This window comes from Amblyomma maculatum, unplaced genomic scaffold, assembly GCF_055883805.1.
Source record: "Amblyomma maculatum isolate TAMU_Amacu unplaced genomic scaffold, ASM5588380v1 scaffold_18, whole genome shotgun sequence".
Lineage (NCBI taxonomy): Eukaryota > Metazoa > Arthropoda > Arachnida > Ixodida > Ixodidae > Amblyomma > Amblyomma maculatum.
Genome location: NW_028146743.1, coordinates 6,259,257 through 6,281,035, shown reverse-complemented (window position 1 = coordinate 6,281,035; position 21,779 = coordinate 6,259,257). Strand labels below are relative to the sequence as shown.

Below are 21,779 nucleotides of genomic sequence, written 5' to 3'. Positions count from 1 at the left end.
CTACACTAACTGGGGTAGTTAGTTTAGATTAATTGCAACAAAGCAACATGCACGGGTGACAAGCAAGAAAGGACCCACAACAGGGCACATTGAGGAGCCCCTTGTTGTGTGTCCTATGTTGTTTGTCATCTGTGCATCCTGCTGTGTTGCAATGAGTCACAGGCTACTGTGTGAGGACAGAGCAGGGTTCTCCCAGCCTATGGCATTGATGCGCATATATAATCTGAGCGGTAACCAAAATATTTGTCGGTAGCATATGTGGTGCAGCGAAAGAGGCAATGAGGCATGAATAAATGAGCAAGTAAAATGATCAAAGTGGGTATTTCTGCATACCAGGCCCTTCGACGTCAGGCTGCTGATTAATGCAAAGTGTCAGATTGAAAAACTGAGATGGAGCAAATACACCATGGCATCAAAAAAAAAAAGCAATCATAAAAATAATCTGGCAGCCATGAACATATGACTGCACTGCCAAAGCACTTGTTACTCTTTGACTAATGCAACATATGCTTTAGATAACGTATTCTGAATGTCACTCGCCACAGCAGCTGTCGTTCAGAATCCACTTTTTGGGCATATGAAAAAGAAATTGTTCCTCAAATAGTGTTACACCCTAGCTCAGCATCATTCTAACTGATCCTCGCAAACAGGTGATTGTAAACACTATTCACTCCCAATTAATGACAGCAGGTGGCTGGACTTTGAGGTTTAGTTTTGCAAGTTCTACTGTCAATAACTCAGCTTCATGAGACTTGAACCATCATAAAAAAAGACAAGAAAATGTGTGTAGCATTCAAATAATATGAAGGCAACATTTTTTTTGTTTGCTTCAATTGCAGTCATGCACAAAGATTTTGTAAATCAACTAACAAAACTGTACTATATATTATTTATGTCACCTTGTAATAATTACCAGGTGTTACAGTCGTGTTGTTTCTAAACCTCTAACAGAACTTTTTCCAGAAAGAGGAAGTGCACTTTTCTTGAAGAATCATCTTATTTTTTAATTTTTATTGTTTTTGCAAAGAATAAAAGCAATCAACAGTATAAAATAGTCGGGAGCATGATTGCAAAGCCCATTTCACACTTTAGCTTACCGAGGTAACTTCCTATATAGCACAAACTTAGAGCCACAACAGGCACCGATGCAGCAGCTGATGAGGAAGAAAGGTTAGCTGAGGCCTGGAATAAAACCGAATAGTTATGGGCACTGCAGCATAGATGGGCTGGTATGCAGCGAATGTGACTGGGAGTAAGAATTGGGCCTCACAAAGGAAATGAAAAAAAAAAAAAAAAAACAAATCCAGTACCATCAGTTGTTTGCTTTGAGCCTAGTTTATTGCTCAGGCCTGCACATATGGCCATATATTCCTGTAAGCTGATTTCACTTGCCTCTTTGGGTGAAAACTATTAGTAGAACATAAATTTGAAATGTTCATTTTCACCCAGTAGGTATGCATTTTGTACTATTTAGTATGAAAGCAGTTGCATTTGTGTGAGAGAACGATGTGTAGCAGTTTATCAGTGCTACCTCGGCGAATATTTCTTAAAAGCCAGATATATGGGTGGGTGCATGAAGCATCCATCATATGAAACGCTTCGTTTTTTTTGTGAAGTGAAAGAAAACAAGTGCGTCTATATTATCTCTTCTTAATTAATAATGGTGACCACCTGCATTCACTTGACTAATAGGCTACCAAGAATAGTATCCAGCACGGGAATCTGCTGAAGGTTCTGAACCTCAATGAATAGCTTAAAACAAGCAGAGTGAGAAGAGTTGTGCTTTCAAGATAAAGTAATGTATATTTCACTTGCACAAGAAAAACTAAAAAACAGAGCATAAATATTACCAGTTAAGCTTCGATTGGTGCCAACCATGCTTTTCAAATTGCTTTGCAAATTTCTTTAACCCTTGTCCTATATTAAAACGTCCCCAGAGGCACACATGGCAGCAAGTTATTTTTCAAGCAAGGTTCAGAGCTGATATACAGTTGCCGCAGGCTTTAGGATGCCACACATGCATATTACACCAGTGAAGACTAGCATTAGATGGTGTAGGCAATGATGTCCTATGCCTCTTGGAGCACCAGATAAAATATGCAAGACAGACAAAATAAGATTAGGACGGTGGACAGGCACGCTTCGGAGTGCTGTCATCATGGCGAAGAGGAATTGTCCCATTCACATTGCATTCGCATTACAATGCAAAGAACAGAGTTGGCAAGAAAATTATTCCCTTTGTGCTGCAATTTACAGGGCAATTTCTTTATTTTTTTAAACGGCTTCATTGTTCTGTCTGGGTGGTGTGAAACAAGCTGCATTTTCTTGTTTAAAGTCGTCCAAAAAATTTAGAGAGCACTGAGCTTTAGTAAACAAAAACAGTTTGTATGAAGCAAAGCCCTCTTATTAGTCCTGAAAAATGTAGAGAAAGGGTGCATAAACACAATGAATTGTCGGCTTTTATCAGAAAAAGTGCGAGCACGTGTGACATGCTGTGTGTGTGAATGTTCAAGCTAATTGTGCTTCTTTGTTTGTCCTTTACCCCTGTTTGCTGTGGATAGGGACAGATATGGAAGCAATGATTGAACCGTGAACATCGTGTAAGTTATACCTGGCATGCTCTTTACGTGTGCTTGTAAATGTTTATGTGGGTGCTTGCTTCGAGACTGTATAGTAACTAATTCGGAACAATGTTGCTTTATAGGTGCACAAAATTGCTTTGTTTAGGCTGTGCCATGCATAATTTTACTGCACTATGTAATCCTGTGTACTGTAAACAATACAATAATTGTAGAAATAGCCATCATTACCCTGTGTAGAATTATTATCCATATGCTACAACGTCTGCATTTCGTTTTTCTTTCTTTTGGCCATTGTGTTGCGCGCTTTTCAAAATATTTTGGTACATCAAGCAAGTGTTCTTTCTACTAGACAGTCAGGCTACGGGACCGAACAAGCTTTGAGAAGCTTTATTTAACATGGTGATAAATATGAAAAAAATAAAAATAAACAATACCACCTCATGCCCAATTAGTGTTAATATTGTTGGTTAACGTGAAGATTGTTACAGCTTCATCTCTAACACACAGCTGTAATAATCAGATGTGACAAGCTTAGTGTGAAACATAAACAAACATAGATGCAAGTCACACTGATAAGTATTTCAAAAGAAAAAAAAAATGGCTGCTACGCCTCCCAAAATATTGCATACCTCTAATTGATCGCCCCAGACTAATATCTAGCAGGTGCTGCTCAAAGGGCCATAAAAGGTAGAAGTCCTTTGCGAAGTCATGAAAATCACAACCAGCCAAGATTGATACAAAGTTAGTTGCGCACCTCAATATTGTGATCTAAAGAATACATTCCAATGTCTGCTGCTGGCCCCTGTATTGAGAAATTACGGCTGGCCACAAATGCAGTTGTGTGAAAATGATGCATTGTACAAAGTCCGTGCCTCATTATTAGTCAGCCAATGGCAGGCTGAGCCTTTCAGCCCTTCTAGGGGCATGAAGGCGAAATGCACTCGCCTGCTATCTATATTGCAGTGAATTTCATCTGTTGTAGGAAAGCTTGCATAACAACACCCGAGATCAACTTTCTGGTGTGTCGAAAAACACTGAAACTGTCCGTTCCAGTGGAGTGAGAATTTTAAATGTTAAACGAGTACAAATTCGGTTTTTAGGAGAACATTCAAGTTTTTATTCTGCCATGCTTTTTTGAATTTTTTTCACAGACTCTCTTCATCTTTTTCTTTACAGCTTTACAGGCAGGGAGTCATGCTTATATAGTATTTGTGGCCATTTCTATGGGGGTGGTGCTATTCCTGGAAAACTGCCTCCTGGTAGCCTGGACTGCCAAAAGGTAGGTCTACCTTTCTTTTCAACGATGCAAAAGGAATCCTCTGCAACATTAAACTAAATAACCAAGTTACAAGTTAAAACTAATGGAAATAATAGCAATAGAAAAGCACCAAGCTAAAGTAGTATGGTCTAAACTACATTCAGCTGCTCCCTGGCCAGCTTCATATAAAAAGGCCTACCCTGTGCAATAATTTTGTATTTCTTCCCTTTTTTCTAAACCACATTACATTTCTTTTTTTTAGGCACATGAAAACTCACAAGAAAAGGAGGCTGTGGGCCACATCTGAGCACACATCTAAATGTACCGAAAAAGTTGCCATGCTGCCAGCAATGGTTAGTATAATAACCTAACTTATACCAGTCTCACTTTTCGTAATCCACAGTTCTCATAAAGCAAAGGTATCCCTAAATATCAGCTTTGTGCGTGTTTCTTTTTCTGTCCATTATAAAAGGGCTTCATGTTATTAGTTTCTTACTGAACATTCTAATGTCAAAAATGGTGCAAAATCAGATTTTCTAACTGGCACGCATAGTAATACACAATATGCTTTGCACTTCGATAGCAGAGGTTCCTGAAGCCATGAAACTGATCATGAAGCAGGGCGATTTCACTTCGAGAACCACGGTATACAAATGACGTTTAATCATGTTGTCACCAGCTAAATGTGGAGTTTTTGTCATTATTTTTTGCACAGCAGAAATATCCAACTGCTTCTTCCATGATTTGCCTCTCCTATATAGTACAGGAAAGCTATGTTCATGTGGCCGTTATATGAAAGTAGGCTTTAAAATGACTACAATGAAGTAAATACAGTCTGTGCACAAGGGCAGTATTGTTTGGCAAAGTTACATTCTCTTTGCTTGCTCGTATTGCAGACGGACTGTCCGCCAGTTCCAGTTTGCAATATCCCTTGGGATGAGTGATTCTCTCGAGGTCAGCGCAACAGCTAACAGCCGCCCGCAGGCCTACAGCCAAACAAGTCTGGCCGTTCAAGAAGACTGAACATTGGCAGCAAGGGAAACTGGACCAGTTCAACAGCACAGCAGCAGCTACAAGCGGAGCATTCCAGTGCCATTAGTGCAGTTCGGCAGTGCAGGAGCTTAGACTCATGTGCCAGGGCAAGTCTTTTTGACGAAGAACTTGAGCACCACGTGCACAACGTTGTCAGCGAAGTACAGCATGCGTTTGTTCATGCCGGTACCAAAGAAATAACTTGAACAGTACATTGCATTGTTGTTGTCCTTGTCATCAAAAGCTGTGCCTCGCTGACGACGTCTGTGACCCCCCCCCCCTCCCTTCCCCCAACCCCCTCTCCCGATGGCAGTTCGTTTCTGGGCAGATCTGAAGACGGCCAAGCAAGCTCTCAACAAAAATGGATCGTGCTTCAGCAGTTTCCTTGTTTTCTCTTCTCGATTCATGCCATTCCTGCATTTATTACTGTCGTGTGTTTACGTTCGTGCAGCGTACTTTTGCAACATGCTGAACAAGTGAACAGTAGGTTTTCTTTTTTATTAGTTTAATGCTTGCTTCTCGCTGTTGTTGAAATGCGATGCATTTTGCACACATCGCGTTGCCTACAACAACAAACGATGGTGCACTGCGGACTATGTATGTATTTATTGCAGAGAGTCAGCAGTTCACTAAGCTGTTGGTGTGACTTACATTTGGGAAAAGTGTTGTGTTTGACTTTGCCCCAGAATGTTTGGTCACATTACGTGACGAAAAAAAAAAATGCTTGCAGTCGGTTAGCTTTAGCACAGTTTTGTGCTGACTGCATGTTGCTCGCTCGTGCTGTGTTGTGATTTACTTTTTTAACTTATGAGTGATGTGTGTCTGGCTGGCTCTTGTACTTACGTGGGTCTAATGTAATGACTGAACGTGTCTCGTTATTAAGAGACTTATGTCTGTTTGAACTACTCGCTATAGTTGTTGCATCAGTACACTACTGCCATAGTCTCTCGGTGGCCTAACCTGTGGTTACCGATAGCTTCCTCAATGAAGAGCCTCATGCACAGTATTATATTTTTGCTGCAAGCTGCAGCACAGCATTTTCTACTTTGTACACGCATTGCTCCTCACAGCCTCCCAAACTCACAGGGTTTTGCCCATTTTCATCGGCAGCAACCACCACAAAAGGGGTTGTGCATGCATAAATGATGTTTCTCTCTCCAAATGTACTTGGAAGACAAACAAGCCAAAGCACAGTAGCATAATGCACTAAATGCACTAAATTATGCACTGAATTATTATACTGAGAGCCAAGCGTCTACAAAATTCTAACAAAGTGCACCAAATTCTTTCAGAGAAAGCCTAAAAATGTTCCGCCGAATTAGTTTTGGCTTAAGAGTTTCACTGATTTCTGTGCAGGTAGTGATCATTGCACTAGAATGGCGAAAATGAGGACTAATACATGATCCATGCAAAAGCTGAAGAAAAATATTTAGCAATTCAATACAGGAGATTATTGCTAGTTTCACAGATGTTTATAGTTGTAGGCTTCCTTGTGAAAAAATGGCCATTTGTCATACAGGGCACACAGGTCCGTATGCCGCATTCCTTCCGTTTAGTTCTACAAATCAATTAAAGGTGCACTAAAGAGAATTTTGAAGACATGTTTTATTTGCGGGAACTCGATCTACACATTCTGAGCACTTTTATTAACACCGGAGTATTGCCCTGTGTGGCGGATTTTGCTGTTAAAATCAGCTGGAACGTCCCGGCTCCTGCCATTTTTTCTTAACCCACCACAGAACCACAGAGGGTAGGAGGAGTCATCCAACACGTGGAGCTCGTTTCAGGCAATCGAGTGGCGGCTTGCTGCTCTGCCATCGGCGGAGTTATACACAGAGTGACATGCTCTCTGAACCGCAGATATGCATTGATTTGGCCAAGATATTAGTGTTGTGTTCAAAGACACCATTAAAATTTACTTTGAGTATCTTCACAGATTAGAGGAATTTCATTGCCCAGCACAGAGTGATGAGGTTGAGTCTCACAAAAGTGAAGAGTGCGGGAGTATTTCCGTTGCCGTAGGCATTATTTATGACTGTGTTGTCAGCGAATATAAAACTATTTAGTATTCAAAGAAAGCAAGAGAGCAAAATAAAAGAGAAAATAAAATTTTGCAGAACACTCTTTAGTGCATATTTAAGAATGTAAGAAATCGGGCACTTAGTTGCAACACTCTCCTAGAGCACATCTGCTCAACTAAGTGTATTGTACATAAGTTATAAACAGGGAAGTCAAAAACCCTGCTTTTCTAATTTTCTAAATGCCCACCGAGGTTAAGTTTTATAAACATCCAGAGAAAGGGTTAATCTTTTCAATTTGCCCAGGAAAAATAGGAATTTAGTTGAACGTAAAGCAGCATGTTAAAAGAACACCGCGGCAATCTCAGTGTTTGCCACAGCAAATGAGATGCAAGCCCAGCCTTCCTTTAAACTGCGCTTTTCCAGCATGCACAGCCCCTTTTCAACCAACCTTAATGACAGCACAGGCAGCATAGTGTTATTTACAAGCTTATGCTAAAAGCTAATCCACCTTTTTCACAAAATGTGGCGCCCTCTGGTAGTGGTTGAAAATTCATCTGCTACTGGTTGAAGACGTCCTTGGGAGACGCAGCTATAACGCAGCCGCCTGCGAAATGGCGATGCGTATTCTTGACAGCTACCACCATCTATCGCATACGCCTGTCAAGAATACTAACCACGCATGGCGTCCGAGATCCACTCTGGCTCCATCGATCATGGAGGCCGAAAACAGCACATGCGCAGCTGAGGCTGGTGGTTCGTTTTCAACCAGGGGAGAGGCGTGCATGCATAGAGCGACCTAGTGGAAAAGGCACAAAGCTTGTTTTTAATTTTTAATGTTGTTGCTGTCAATTTTTCGTATGGTTCCGCTAGAAAGTGCAGCTTTACTGTAAGCCAAGCTATATTTAACTGATGTGAGAAATGAAGGTGTGGTTTTCCGGCCACCGAGAGACTCTGCTACTGCCAAAGTGGGTACAAGGTAAGCTTCTAGAGCCATGCCACAAGCTTTTAGATTGCTATTTGTGAGAAAGTGTAGCACTGTTTCAAGATAAATGTAAACATGTGTACGTGGCCTTGAACATAACGAAGCGATACAATGTTTCACTTGTTCTTTCGTGCTTTGCAAAAAATGGTGCTTGTTCAAAATGTTTACGCCATGAACCAGAGGAAAATGACGAGATATGTGCTCTCAAACACAACTTCAGGTAGCTCTCATACAACCAAAGACTGTGTGTTGACCTGTTCTGCAAAGTGTCTCGCTGATGTGGCATAAGCCAACTCGAAAGTCTGAAACTGCTAAAGCATATTTCAATTTACACGAATGTTAAGCAGTGTTATGAGCAATAGAAAAGTCCCTTTTCTTTCACGAGGTCTGAACAGCGGGGTCCAGAGGTCCCTTTTCAGAAAACTTGGCCCTTCTTACACACCTTGATCTCATTTAGTTCACTGTGTCCATGTAACATACTAGTGTGTCACCAATTAGTCAGTCCATAACGCAAGCAGACAGATTATTTCAAGTGAGAAGTATGTTTACTGCAACAGCACTTTGAGGTCACACAATGGTTCAGTCATGAGACTCATTACAGTCACTGGAAACAGCCTCTCTTCATTGCAACAGTCGTTCCTAAACTTTGCCGATGACTTCATTGTATCTATGCTACTCTCATTTCTTTCAATGAGCAACACTGTTCGAGCTTTGATGCGAGTCACTGTTTGTAAATGCTTTTGATTGCTTGTGATGATTATGCAGCAGCTTTGTATGCTTCATCAACGGTGCTGAGTGAGTTTGGTAAGAAAAGGAGGTTCAGAACTATAGGAGTGTTTTTTATGAAGATTCCACAGCTGCCAGTGTGCATTTGAAGCGGTTGTACATAGAGTGATGCAGTTTGGTTTTTGTACATACAATATTTCTTTCCCCGAGACCTTACAAACACAACTTTCACTGCTAGACTGTCAGTTTAATATAAACACATTTGGGAAAAAGAAAAAAAAGTATTAGCCTGAGAAGCATGGACAGTCTAAACACACGAATGTGAGTAAGATTTAATAGTGGCTCCATTCAGAATGTTTGTTGTCAACATGCCTCACGAAATTCAGCCTAAATTGGCAGACGATCCGTTCTAGCATCTACTGGAAAACCATGCAGTGATCATGGCGTCATATAAGCATAACTGTGGATGGATGAAAAAATGCAAGGAAGGAGTGCAACGGAATACAGGGTGCCAATTATATTTGTTGCTCTGCTTTCCAAAATTGCCAACTTTTTTTTTTTTTGTAAACACTGTATACCAGCTCCGAAGACTGTCTTAACACAGGAGTATGAAGTTTTAAACTTGTCACTTACCGTAGCATGCCCTGGCATGGTGTTCCAAGTGTTCCACAAAATTTTGTGCACTGGAAAATTATGGCAGCTTTCTATGTCCGTTCACAAGCAAGAACGGTGAAAATGGAGTCACAAATACACCACTAAAATGTGGTGCTTTAAAGGCATTCACAATGACATTTTCAATGCACCCTCTTTTCCTTGTTCAGATCTCGAATGGCGCTAACTTTACATTCACCTTTTGCTTAGCAGTGACAACAGAAAACTTGATTATATTCATCATCTCCACAATGATGTGACATGAAGGCTATCAAGAAGCCAAAAGTGAATAAGCTGATTAAGCAACATATTTCCAATTTGAACATCAGATAAAATCAAGAAGTACAAATGCCAAAAATGCTGCCTTTTGTAAGCTGTTCTGACACATCCATAAAGCATTATTGGAGTGAACAAACAAAATAATAAAAAGGCACCTTCACCTTTAGCATGCGGGCATATTCTCCAAGGGCCTCTTGTTTGTTATTCTTTCCATTTTTGTGCGAAACAATTGGCAAAGGCAAGGTGCAATCCGCCTTTTTCACAAAATGTGACGCCCTCTGGGAGTGGTTGAAAATTCGTCTGCTACTGGTTGCAAACGTCCTTGGGAGATGCAGCGGCCAGCGAAATGACGGTGTGTTCTTGACCGCCATCTATCGCATACGCCTCTCACGAATATTAACTCACATGGCCTCAGAGATCAGCTACAGCTGCGTCGATAACTGAAGTCAATAACTGAGCTTGTGCAGCTGGGGTTGGTGGTTTCTTTTCAACCAGGGGAAAGGCGCGCATGCGCAGAGTGGCCTTGTGAAAAAGCCGGATTGCGTGTCCAGCTTAGTAGATGATACTGCTCTGGGAGGTTATTGTGTATCACCGATTTGAAATGCGAGAGTACTTTTTTCTTAATTCTGAGCAGTGCCAACGCATTGTATTTGTGAGCTCAGGGAGCGAAGGTAGACTGCCTTCATTGTTGGTGCTGTGTAGGGATACAACCACTTCTGGTGGTGTTTCCAATTTTTTAACTGATTCTGAATGCGTGCAAATCTTGAAAGGCAGCTCAGTCAATGCGCTGCTCTTAATGAGTGACAAAGGAAAGACTTGCATTCACACCACTGCATCTTTTCATTTCCTTGTTTACATTTTAAAGACCACTGAGTTGCACTGTCAGTCTCTTTACTAGCACAGTGGCGTACACTAAACAGAAATGTTGAGAATGGTGCTGTCCCTCCTACTACGTTGTTTCCTTTAAGTTTTTTTTTTTCAGATGCAATCACCTACACTTGTTACAGTATGAAACTAAAGTGTCATTCACTGTGGAACTGTGTGCCATATGTTTCATAGCACATTCGGATGCATTTTATTTATTAATAAAATAAAAGTCGGTTATAAGAGTTGTATTCCTGGTAGCAAAGTGGCCATCCTAGGTGAACACACACCGGCACATGCAAGCATGTACGCAACTGAAAAAGCAGCCCACACTGACCAAACGTTAGTCTGGCAGACTTGACAGAAAAGAGAAATTGAAATGCCGAAACTGCTTTATTTACACACTGCAAATTCATCATGGGCCAAAATTTAAGTTACTGAACCATCAACAACACTCAGACTTGTATTGACATACCACTGGTGTTGATAGTAATGCTGACCACTGTTTAAATTTCAGCCAAACACAGAAAACGTGGTGGTTGAAGTTTTCACGACGAACATGTGCTGAATAGAAAGTCAAAAAGCTGTCGTTTGGGCTTGCCACTTTGCAGCATCCGATCAGTGCCATACTGGACCAGAAGTTCATACAGGTCACCTGCAACAAGATATAGGAATGAAATTCGTTAAAACAGATGCTTGGGCAAGTTGGTAACTCATTTTGACCGGAACAGCGCGCACTAAGACACAGACAATAAACACCAAACAATAAACACCAGTTGGAAGTCAGCGCTCGTGTGTGTCGTGTCTCTCTTCTTGTCTGTGTCTTAGTGCGCGCTGTTCCGGTCAAAAAGATATAGGAACATGGCTATAGAATTGCACATCATGGACTCATTCAGACGTCATCGAAAACCATGTGGCAGTTGTGGAGTGGGAACTATTCAATGGGGCTGCAAGTTTCAATATAAACCCAGTCTTCATGAGTGGACTGTCTTTCAAGAGCAGAGAAAATGTGCACATTTTATCAAAACCAAAATTAAGTCACTGACAGTTTTTTTGGACTTGGCGAGACCAGGAAAATGGTCCGAATAATCGAACAGTCCGAAAAATCAGCTTTAAGAGTCACGAACTTTGCTGCTCCCCATGTTTCGTTTACATGCCAATAACAGTCGATAACAGGGCGTTATAGCAAAATGTGATCTGCTACTGTGATCGGCTTTCGCGCGCCGCCCATGCGCATGCACTCGTGATTCGACATGGCTGGCGCAGCCGCCAGTGCGCTCGCGCTGGCTGGTGCAAACGCAGCAGATGTGCGCGTTGTCAGGAAGCATGCAACTCGCTCAAGGTGGTCACTGCGTGCGCAGTGGTGCCCCGCAGAAGTGGATGATGCTAAGCTGTAACCGTTATAACCCTCCATTTAGAATATATCGGCCAGCCATGCCTTCATCATGTCCATGCCACTTCATGACGCACTGCGACGCAGTCAATCATGCCACGGACGAATGCACGCACCGGGCGAAGCAATAACATTCAGTTTCCATGGTTAACGACAGTAGCCAGGACCTCGAGATGGAACTTGCGGAAAAAAAGCAAGCGGAACGAGAGCTCCTATGAATCACGAATGCACCCCCCCCCCCCTTTTTCGCTCCCCATGGGTGACGGCGGCGGGCAGCGTCAGAGCGAGCCGCGGCGGACAGTGGTCACGTTCCATTTTCAATCTAACTGCACGCTCTTTGTATGCTGCTGCGATGAAAAGGTCGAGCGTTCACTCGTTGTTACTGCTTTAAATGGCGATGATGAACGAAGAAGCTAGTCCGTCCGAATGACTGCTTCACCTAGCTTTCACAGCTATGCAAAACCGGTTGTTTGCGAAAATGACGCCTGCTCAAATCTGAGTGATGTCGAAAAGACGAGCTTTCGGCTGAAAAACTATCTCCACAGTATTGCTTGCACCAAATTTGGTCCGAAAAGTTTAACTTTCGGACACCATAGGGTCCGAAATATCGGTCAAATGTACACACTCCAATGGACTGCGTGGTGGTTCCTGAATAATGTCCAATATATTGCGCAAGTCCAAATTATTGGATTCCAAAAAATCAGTCGGCTACTGTAATTTAATTCGCTTATAACGATACCAGATATGACATATTACTTATAATGATAAAATTCTTGGGATTTATCAGTTTTTCCATTGCCCCCTATGTAAATATAAACCATAAATAACGATCAATTATAGACGCATATTGGATACAATAATAGCTTTCTGGCCGCCCGGATGATGTGGGCATCACATTCGGTTAGGAAATGCGTGCTACCATCATCGCAACCACTGCCACGTGAAGGGTGGAGCCGTTTTTTCATAAGAACCACTCGTTCATTACAAAAGGGAAGCCACATATCTAAGCCTAAGCCCGAAAATTCAAATCATCCACGGAAGATGGCGCCCACCAAGAGGACGGCAATAGCCTTTCAGGTGAGACAGGAGGACATCAGGTTTTCCGGCAAGGTTGCAAGGTTGGAAGCCTCGCGAAAAAATACAAGCATTTGCACTCTATGATTTTAACGATCATCAAGGCTGGGGATGTCCTGCAGCTCATCCAGCCACTGATTGGTTTAGTACACGCCAAAAGGACTGCTGCCAGCGCATGCACTACTGGAAGCGATTCTCGTAGCGATTGTCAAGCTTCAGCTGCCACTCAAACACAAGCAGAAATTTCTTACTCTTAAAGCATGTTTAAGTTATTTTATTGCTATTGATGGTCTCCTGTATAAAGTGTTTAATGCTGTTTATGATGACTAGCACTGGTCAACCCAGTTTACTCATCTTCGGTAAGTAAACAACCCTATATGCATGGAAGAATATGCGGGTGTGTTATTTTATTATTTTTTTTGTCACAGGTTCAGGTAACCAGCTATATCGATAGGATTTTCCAGTTTTCCCAACATCAGTACAAGTGGACAGCACTGCAATTTGCAAGAACCTACTGTAAATACCAACTACATATAACTTGCCTACACTTAACGTAACACTTTCCTTCAATACGAGTAAGACTGCTTCTGAGACAAGCAAGTTGATTGGTTTAACCAAACGTAAAAGTTAGCTTCAAGGACAAAGGGACCCTTAAAATTGATAAAACAAGAATGCTTGCTGAGACACTGGAATAATAACATTAAAAGTATCGGCAAGATAAAAATGATAAATTGTCAACCCTGACAGTACAAATTTAATATAACAAAGCGAATTTTGTTCCCCTCATCCTTTTCTAAATGCTCCACTCGTGACTGCTCAGTGTTATCTGTGGTCATAATTAGTCAAAAATGCAATCCACCTTTTTTGAATAACTGCTTCAAAACTGCTGCTTCACTCTGAGTCTGATTCACCATATATCGCTGATAAACTGGCACTTCGAATCGTGATCGGTAAGGATCGTGATTGAAGTTTCAAGCACATGCACCCACTCAATTCCGATCAACAAGTCAGGCTACATGAGAGATGGCGCTACGCGCACAACATTGTGATTTGTAATGTATATAAAAACACGAGTTTGATTAAAACTTTGTTCACCTTTTTCTGACCACATCTTCTGTGGACAGGAGCAGTTGTGTCATCCATTGAACATGCAGGCAGGGCACCAGGCAACTAGCACACGCGAAAACATGCAAATGTGGTCGAGCCTACAGGTTTGATTACCACTGCCAAACCACATAGGTTGTGTCCATAGTTTGAACATTGTTTTCCAGTTCAAATCACAAATTTAAATGCACAGCTTTTTATTTTATAATAAACCTTTTGAGTGACCCTTGCGAGCGAGAATGGCAACGACCGCGGTCGAGAGAGCAGGATCGTGGGCGATCGCGATTGAATTCGCCGTGTAGTAACGCCGGATCCGCATCGAGCTCGATTTCGATCGACTTGAACGCGATCCAAAGTACCCATGTCACAGCAGTATTATACTACACAGTGTAGTTCTAAACATTTTGAGACACTGAAGGGGAAATTGTGCAGCGACGCCTGATCCCGTCGCTTCCCCTTGTGGTGCACGTCACAACTCCACCGTAGCATGATGCCCTCTCTGGCAGCACCCTCTACACTCCTCCTCTCTAAAAACACTGGCTGCGCTGAGTCACATAACTGGAACTGTGAGGTGATTAGGGCATACAACTGGAGGCACATAAGCAGTTCAAATCCCTATTGCTAACTAGACTAGCAAATGCATGCCAATCAGGCAGCAACCAGCAGCAATTAAGCACCACCAAAACACAAATAACAGTCTTGTCACATATATTCTGACACGAAGGAGGAGAAATCTGGTGCCACATGGAAGTCAGTTAGTGATGCCACAAGAGCAAATGGCATGCCACAGGCCACAAGGGGGACGAAGGGCCCTTACACAGGAGTATCTCTTGTGCATGCCGTTGTCCCACCTGCAGCTTCAGTGGCTGGACAACCGCTGATGTCGCACTTACAATTGCAACTGTGACGCGAGCAATCCACGAGGGATGTGGAGCGAGGCATGACAGGATATCTAGTGAAACCTTTTTGGTGCCCACAGTTTGTCTCAGGAATTCGATTCAATGCTGCAGTTCAGGCTTTTGCATTGAAAGAAATGCTGACCCCTTAGATACCGCCACTGTCTAACAAGATATACCGTACAAAGCAGACTACCTTTTGTGACTGTTATGATGTTATGTCTTGTTGTTATTTAAGAGAGAGCCATTTTCATGCTGGAGGAAGTACCTCAAGATTGTGAACTAACTACAAATACCCAAATAGGCCACCTTGTCGTCAAAGCATTTTCCCGACCCAGCAAATTTTAAGTTTCGAGAGCTGCTGCACAGCTTCTAATATATTCAAACCATAAAAGCAAAAGTGTTACTGAAGAACTAAACAGCATGCAGAACAACGGTGCTTTGCATGACACTGTGTCAGTGCTCCATGCAACTTCCTCATCACATGGCGCCGGCGCCACAAACAACAGCTTCATGGCTTACAAGCAGTTTCTCAACATGACCTGACCAAGCCTGCCACAACTGTGGGCATGGCACACAGATTCTTTTTTTGTAGCGAAAGCTACACTGCAGTAGGTTTTCAAGCCGTTGGCGTGGCACCATGTTACCGTAGCACCGTGGAAGATGAAGGAGACGAACAAGAAAGAGAACAAGAATAAGATAAAGGAAAAGAAAAAAGAAAGAGAAAAGAAGAGAAAAGAAGAAAAAAGAAGAAAAAAGAAGGAAAAGGCAAAGAAAAGTAGAAGAAGAAGAAGACAAATAACTCTGTAGTTGGTAGAGGCGAACGACAACAATCAGTTACTAGGACAGAAGGTTTGTTAGAATGCTGTGACAGCAGTGTGCCCCGGAGTTCGACGTAGAGATGACGTCATACCACTATACTCCGTTTCATACATCAAGCACAACACTGCCAAAGCTACAGCTCTTGTTTGCGCTCTCCGCATCCGCAATGAAAAATAGTGCCTGCTCTTGACGAGAGGAAATAATAGTTATTTTGTCTGCAAGCTTAATACATCTTACATTTGCCATCAACTTCATAAAGAACACCATTTTAGGGAGAAAAGATCGGATTCGGTGAATTTGTATGTTTTTTACGTCGTTTTTGTTCGTGTCGCGTTTTCACTCTCCCGCAACCTTGCCAGCTGTGCCACTAGATGGCGCTGGCGGTGCCCTCCGAGCTGCGCATCTCATTTCGAGAAAATGGTTCTTCGGTGCGAATTTTTTCTATAAGATCTGCACTGCGAAGATGTCTAGGCATGCGAAGCAAGTTATTGCAAACGTGTATGCTCAGAATAGAGCCAGTTTCCCCAGGAACCACTCGGCCATAAAACAAGCGCGTAGTAATATGCCTCTTTTTCTTTTTCTTGCGGACTGCTTGCGCAGCTTTCGCTACGTTGCACCTGATGTATGAAACGGAGTATAGAAGCCTTCTACACCCAAATGAGAATGGTCAACGACGAGAGGCAGGGGTGCTCATATGTGAAGTGATTCCCCTCTGGCATAAATAAAGATGAAACCATACAGTAAATTACTATGCGCAAAAGCCGAGCCTTTACTTTGAAGCCGAACCTAAGCGTAGCCATGCAGATTGCTTTCGCATAACTCCAGGTTTAACCACAAGCTAAACCACAGCTATATTTTTCCTTCCCCCACCCCCCCCACACACACTTTAGACTGCCACTGCACAGCTTAATGCATCTAGAAATGCTTCCCCTAGCACAAGTTGTTTGGGTTGGTTCTCAATTTTTCTGAGGAAATGTTTAAAAACCAGGTTGCAATTTTTCAAAACCAAGCGATGATGGCAAGAACCAATAAAATGAAGCCATTTTCCATGCTGCAGAGAAGCAGCAAAATTAAAGTCCCTTGGTTAAAAAAGCAGAAGAAAAAACCTTTCATTTGCTTTCAGTTTCAATCAAAGGGTAGACAGACTGGCCCCGCTGTTTGGGCGCATTAAGGGAACGCAAATAAAAAAAAATTAGTTAACAGTCTCACTGTCAACTGAGATGAGTCGTAGCACACATAAATGGGAATGGAAATATGCTCGTGTTAGAACGGCTCAAGTGAGACATGGAAACGAGTTCACAGAGGATGTCAGACTATGTCAAACCAATTCCGACACATTTGTAAACAACGGCATGCCAGCGGCCAGTCCTCCACTTGAACAACTTGATTAGCGGGCACAATCAGAGCTTGGACAGAGAAGTTGAGCCAAACCACGCTCTGTGCTGACATGCTGCACGTGCCACGTTCTGTGCTACACTGACAGTGACACAAGCGCAACTGGGAAGTCCCTACAACGGCTGCTAGTGCAGAAAGAAGTCGGCCAGAGGTGTCCAGCACACAAAACAGGCTGCTTTGAGCTAATGCAACACACAAACACGCCCTGTCATTTGTATATCCTCTGCCCCGTTCTCAAATAGATCACAAAGTGGTTTTTCCTTTACTGGAAAATACACTCTCCACAGTGAGTTAGCAATCTCCACCGGGTGTGCGAATGCCCAATTTTCGGTTGTGGAACTTACACACATAGTAAACAATCAGATGCGAACTGAATATTTTCAAATATAGTTAATATCAATACAACAATATGAATAAAAAATGCTTTCCCACAAGACACAGCTATGATTAGGGCAAAACATTTTCACTCATCAATCTCTCAGGCCTACAAAGCATTCAATAAGGGAAGGAAAATCATGTAGTAATAACATAGTATACTCTCCTTTGCAGACAAGTATGGGCAGAACATTTTTAACTTAATTGCGTTCAGTGAGAAAAGTCTCTTATGGCACTTTTGTCTTAATGCTTAACTGCTTACGAAACAAAGAGAAGCTGCTTTTCTTTTTTTTCTGTCTTGCACATTTCCAGGTTTTAACAGGAGCAAGCTGAGCAGCACGAAAGCTGTCGTCATGAAACAGCACATGTGCAGACTGCAGCTTCTGTCTTTCTGCCAGACTCCTCTAGTGCTTTGTCCCTTAAAAAAGTGACCGAAAACATCACTGGTGATCATGTTCTTTCCATGCCAGCTCGTTTGGATTCAGCTGTCGAGCGCAACACAGCACAGTGAAACCACAGGAAAAGAAAGACGCAGTACCTGTCACACTTGTTCCTGTGGACACCTGAACCGCATCGTAAGGGAAGAGAGGAAGGTGGGAGTAAAAGCGGAGAGAGAGAAAGGGGTGCCATAGTGGAGGGCTATGGAGTAATTTTGACCACCTGGGGATCTTTAACGTGCACTGACATCGCACAGAACACGGACGCCACTTCGTTTCGCCTCCATCGAAATGCAGCCACCGGTGGTCGGGATCGAACTCGAAGGTTACTGCCATTTTCCCGAAGTTGACTCAACAAGGGGGGAAATGAAGTCAAAGAAGGTTGTAACTTGCGAGCGTTGTTCGGAAGCACTGCAACATTTGGCCAAAAGTCGAGATGAACAGAAATATTTATTTATTTATTTATTTATTGGTACCTCAAATGCCCCCTAGGGGCGTTACATGAGGAGTGGGCTAACAAATCATATAATTAATTTGGTGATGAATGTCTTGAAAAATTCATGGTCAGGATTGGAGGTTTGATACTTTAAACTACAATAACAAATTACAAATCATTTGAAACCATTCAAAGTCTTAAATAATGGTGCTTTTGATAGACTACTTTAAATCCAGCATCAATGCTTTGGAACTCGAGAGGCTATGGTTGTTGCCATACGTGGCATTATAAATAAATGGGCAAAGTTATTCTCCATTAGTAATATTATTGGCTACCCTAATTGCAAACAATTAACAACCCTCTAACTAATTGGCAGACAGTAAGTCAGTGATGCAGAACTCCTCACGAATATGAGGGCAGGAAAGCCACACCGACACATCTAATGAAGAACAGAATACACGGGGTTCACCTGTGGTTCCCCAGCACGAGTCAAAGTTCACTGCAGAAAAAGCACATCAGGGTGCAAAAAGGACTAACCATCTTTAAGCCTTTGACTGTTTTTGCCGTACAGGTACTCCGCTGAGCACATAGCGTGTAAAAAAATTTGGCACTGGGGGTGAACTTTTTTTGGAATATTCGACAGTCAAAGGGTTAACTTCTGTTTCAAAACTAACAGGTAATAAAAATACAACCGGCTTTTCTTCCCTTAACACTGCTGTCTTTTACTAATGCTATTTTTGCTTTTGCTAATACATTTTCAACATACAGTATCCTTACCAGATGCTTTTGCCGCAACACAATAAAGTCATGGCAAGAAAACAAACCAACTGCAGCACAAAAGCTATACCATAACAAGACGTAAGGATCAATATGTTACTTGTAATGCACTTTAATTTTTTTTTCTGGCCTAGTCACATGACAGGACCCACGGGCCACCCAATACAAAAAGCACAGTCAACATGCCCATCACTGTGCAGTGAGCTACTTTAAACAAACGCTAAGCTCCATGGCTATCTACACAAGTTTTGGGCTTCTGCCTAACCAAAATTTCCCGACTGCGCAAGTTTCTTTCCCTGACACAAAGATAGGATATCAAGTGCGACATCCATCGTCAATAGATCTTTGAAAGAGTGAATATAAGTTTTCTAAAGATGATATTTGATTTGAAGCTTGGTGATATGATGGTGTGTGTACCATGTGCTGAAAAAAAATCAGCTAAGAACTCAGTCAAAATGGGGTAAAAACCAATCAGAAGCTTCAAGAAAAGCATTCAAATACTTAATCTGAAAACTCAAGTGCGAGCAAGGCATATCAAGGTATTAGGTAAGTATGGTGCACCCCGTAGATGCATATAAACTAGTCCTTTGGCAAGTGTGAGTTCGCTTCCGACTTCCAGTCACCACAATTTGCTCCCCCCCCCCCCCCCCAAACCTAACCTTCCAGGTACAGCATTCAACTTTGAAAGACATCCAGACAATATTGAAATGACAGCCCCCAACTTCTCAGATCAAATAAAGATAAAACAAATGAAACAACCAACAAAGGCTGTTACCAGAGACAACACTAACCAGTAAGACGCCAGTTCATCGGCCACTTAATGCACGTGCGATGTACAGACTAAACCCAATGCTCTTACCTACAGTGATACCCCGCGAAGTGAGGAACTCCAGCATAGTCTGCAGGCTTAGGCACAGTCGCCTGTCACCAAAAGTGAAGTACACCAGGTCGCGGCCTGCTGCCGACGCTGCCATGACCTGGATAATAGCCTTCAGCTGCGGATCCCCCCGAAAAGCGCCACAGCCCCAATTTCCAGTAGCAACGGCCGAGCGCTGCACGCGAGGTAGCTCTGGGCACATGAACCCACAGTACGCCTGCAGAAAGAGAACCCTCTTTATTAGGCACATTTGCTAACCCTTTTCACCCCCTTCCCCAACACCCATCCATGGTAAGCTCCAAGCAGATAATAGAAGTGCCCAAGCAAGACATCTACTCATTCATTTATTCTACTTATGTACCACAAGCGGCTTGCTGAAACAACTGTGACTGGCCCATGTAGAAAACACATAAAAAGGTGCATCACCTCCATACACACACAAAGAAAACAACAAAATGATAGCAGCAACAAAACAAATATTAAAAGATGATTACATTTAATAACAAATGTCTCTGGGAAGTGCACATCTCGGAAAGGACCTCTTATGAAGGGTCTTACGCACATGGTCTATGTGCCCAGACACAGAGGAAAGAGTGGAGCAAACGCAACATTTTGGTACTCCGCACACCACCCACCCCCATCAGGATTCAAATGTATAACCAAATTAATTTTATATTTATGCGAATTTTCCTGCAGCTCGATTTGTGGCTAACAAGACTGCCTGTTTCGAGCGGAGCAAAGAATTGCCTCGAATGAAGAAAAAGTGGTAAAAAAAAGCATAAATTTGTGCACACAATTTTTCCCATGCAGCTCGACCATCCAAGTGTTCTAGATTACTAGCTGGTTACTGGTCTTCTGGGAGGTTTAAAAATGTTCGCGCCTTCGATTCTTACAAGAACAAGGGTACACATAGGGCAAAGGAAGACAATTAATTGTTTTGTGAAGCCTAAAAGTACCTTACTGCTAGCTCCAAAATCCTGCCCTTGTCTTATCGCTTTCCAGGTGGATCATCCAAATGTGCAAAATAAAAGTGATGAGTGCAGACTGGCACAAGCACATGATTCATAAAAACTATAGTAAGCATCAAGCAGCACAAATGCTCCCAACGTGATGAACTGCAAGAGATTCCCAAGTGCACCTTTTTCAGTGAGCAAGAGCAACACTTACTGATAATGAAACAAGCCCTGTCCAGTCCGATTTGCAATCGCGTTCATGCACTGTGGATCAAAATAAATTCCACGTCTGTTTGACAAGGCCGAGGCAGAAAATTTAGAATGACCATTAGCTAGCCCACATGTGAAGCGTGGCTACAGAAGTGCCTGATCTGTAGCGAATCATGGAACAAAACTGTGCTGGGTTCTGTCTGGATACAGCGTTGAAGAGTGCCTTGGTGCCCAAGCAGCCAACTTCCTGTGCATTCGTTGCAAGGATGAGTAGCACCTAATTTTTGAAGGATTCCTCATTTTGCCCAGTGCACAGAAAGGGACTATGAAATGGCTAGAAAGGCCACTGATAAAACGTTCTGATTGTTGATTGTGTAAAACAAATGCTTCCGAGTATTCTCCCAAAGTACAACTCCTTGGAACAAAGGCAGCGATATATTAATTTTTTAAAACAAGGTTTTTTGAATTCGTGGGCTGCTCGGTTCTCGCGTGGCGGTGAGATTTGAAACTGTTTTGCCATGAGTACATACGTCACAATCACAAAGAGCAACAGACTGCCATTAGCGACAGCCACTACGTCAAGGACACACTTCCAGTAGCTTCGAAAGTCGTCTGCTCGAGTGCTGCATGCACTG

At 42.5% G+C, this 21,779-nt stretch overlaps 1 protein-coding gene and 1 pseudogene across 4 annotated transcripts in view; one reads left to right on the top strand and one right to left on the bottom strand.

Annotated features, from left to right (window-relative positions):
• Window positions 1–10,629, top strand: part of LOC146171820 (uncharacterized) — a 130,511-nt pseudogene extending 119,882 nt beyond the window's left edge. The window contains exons 7-10 of the transcript XR_014702770.1: window positions 2,562–2,600; window positions 3,759–3,861; window positions 4,103–4,193; window positions 4,737–10,629. The product of XR_014702770.1 is annotated as an uncharacterized LOC146171820 (transcript). The remainder of the gene's footprint in view (window positions 1–2,561; window positions 2,601–3,758; window positions 3,862–4,102; window positions 4,194–4,736) is intronic.
• A 123-nt stretch (window positions 10,630–10,752) lies between these two features.
• LOC146171819 (poly(ADP-ribose) glycohydrolase-like) overlaps window positions 10,753–21,779 on the bottom strand; it is a 72,363-nt gene continuing 61,336 nt past the window's right edge. Inside the window, exons 18-19 of one of the 3 annotated variants that reach the window (XM_084586305.1) lie at window positions 19,964–20,198; window positions 10,773–11,050 (exon numbers count right to left, since the gene is read on the bottom strand). In XM_084586305.1, coding sequence (XP_084442431.1) covers window positions 10,944–11,050; window positions 19,964–20,198 — 342 coding nt within the window. In that variant the 3' untranslated portion in view covers window positions 10,773–10,943. Of the gene's footprint in view, window positions 11,051–19,963; window positions 20,199–21,779 lie in introns of all 3 variants that reach the window. The other 2 variants (XM_084586304.1, XM_084586306.1) reach the window with 2 other exon arrangements.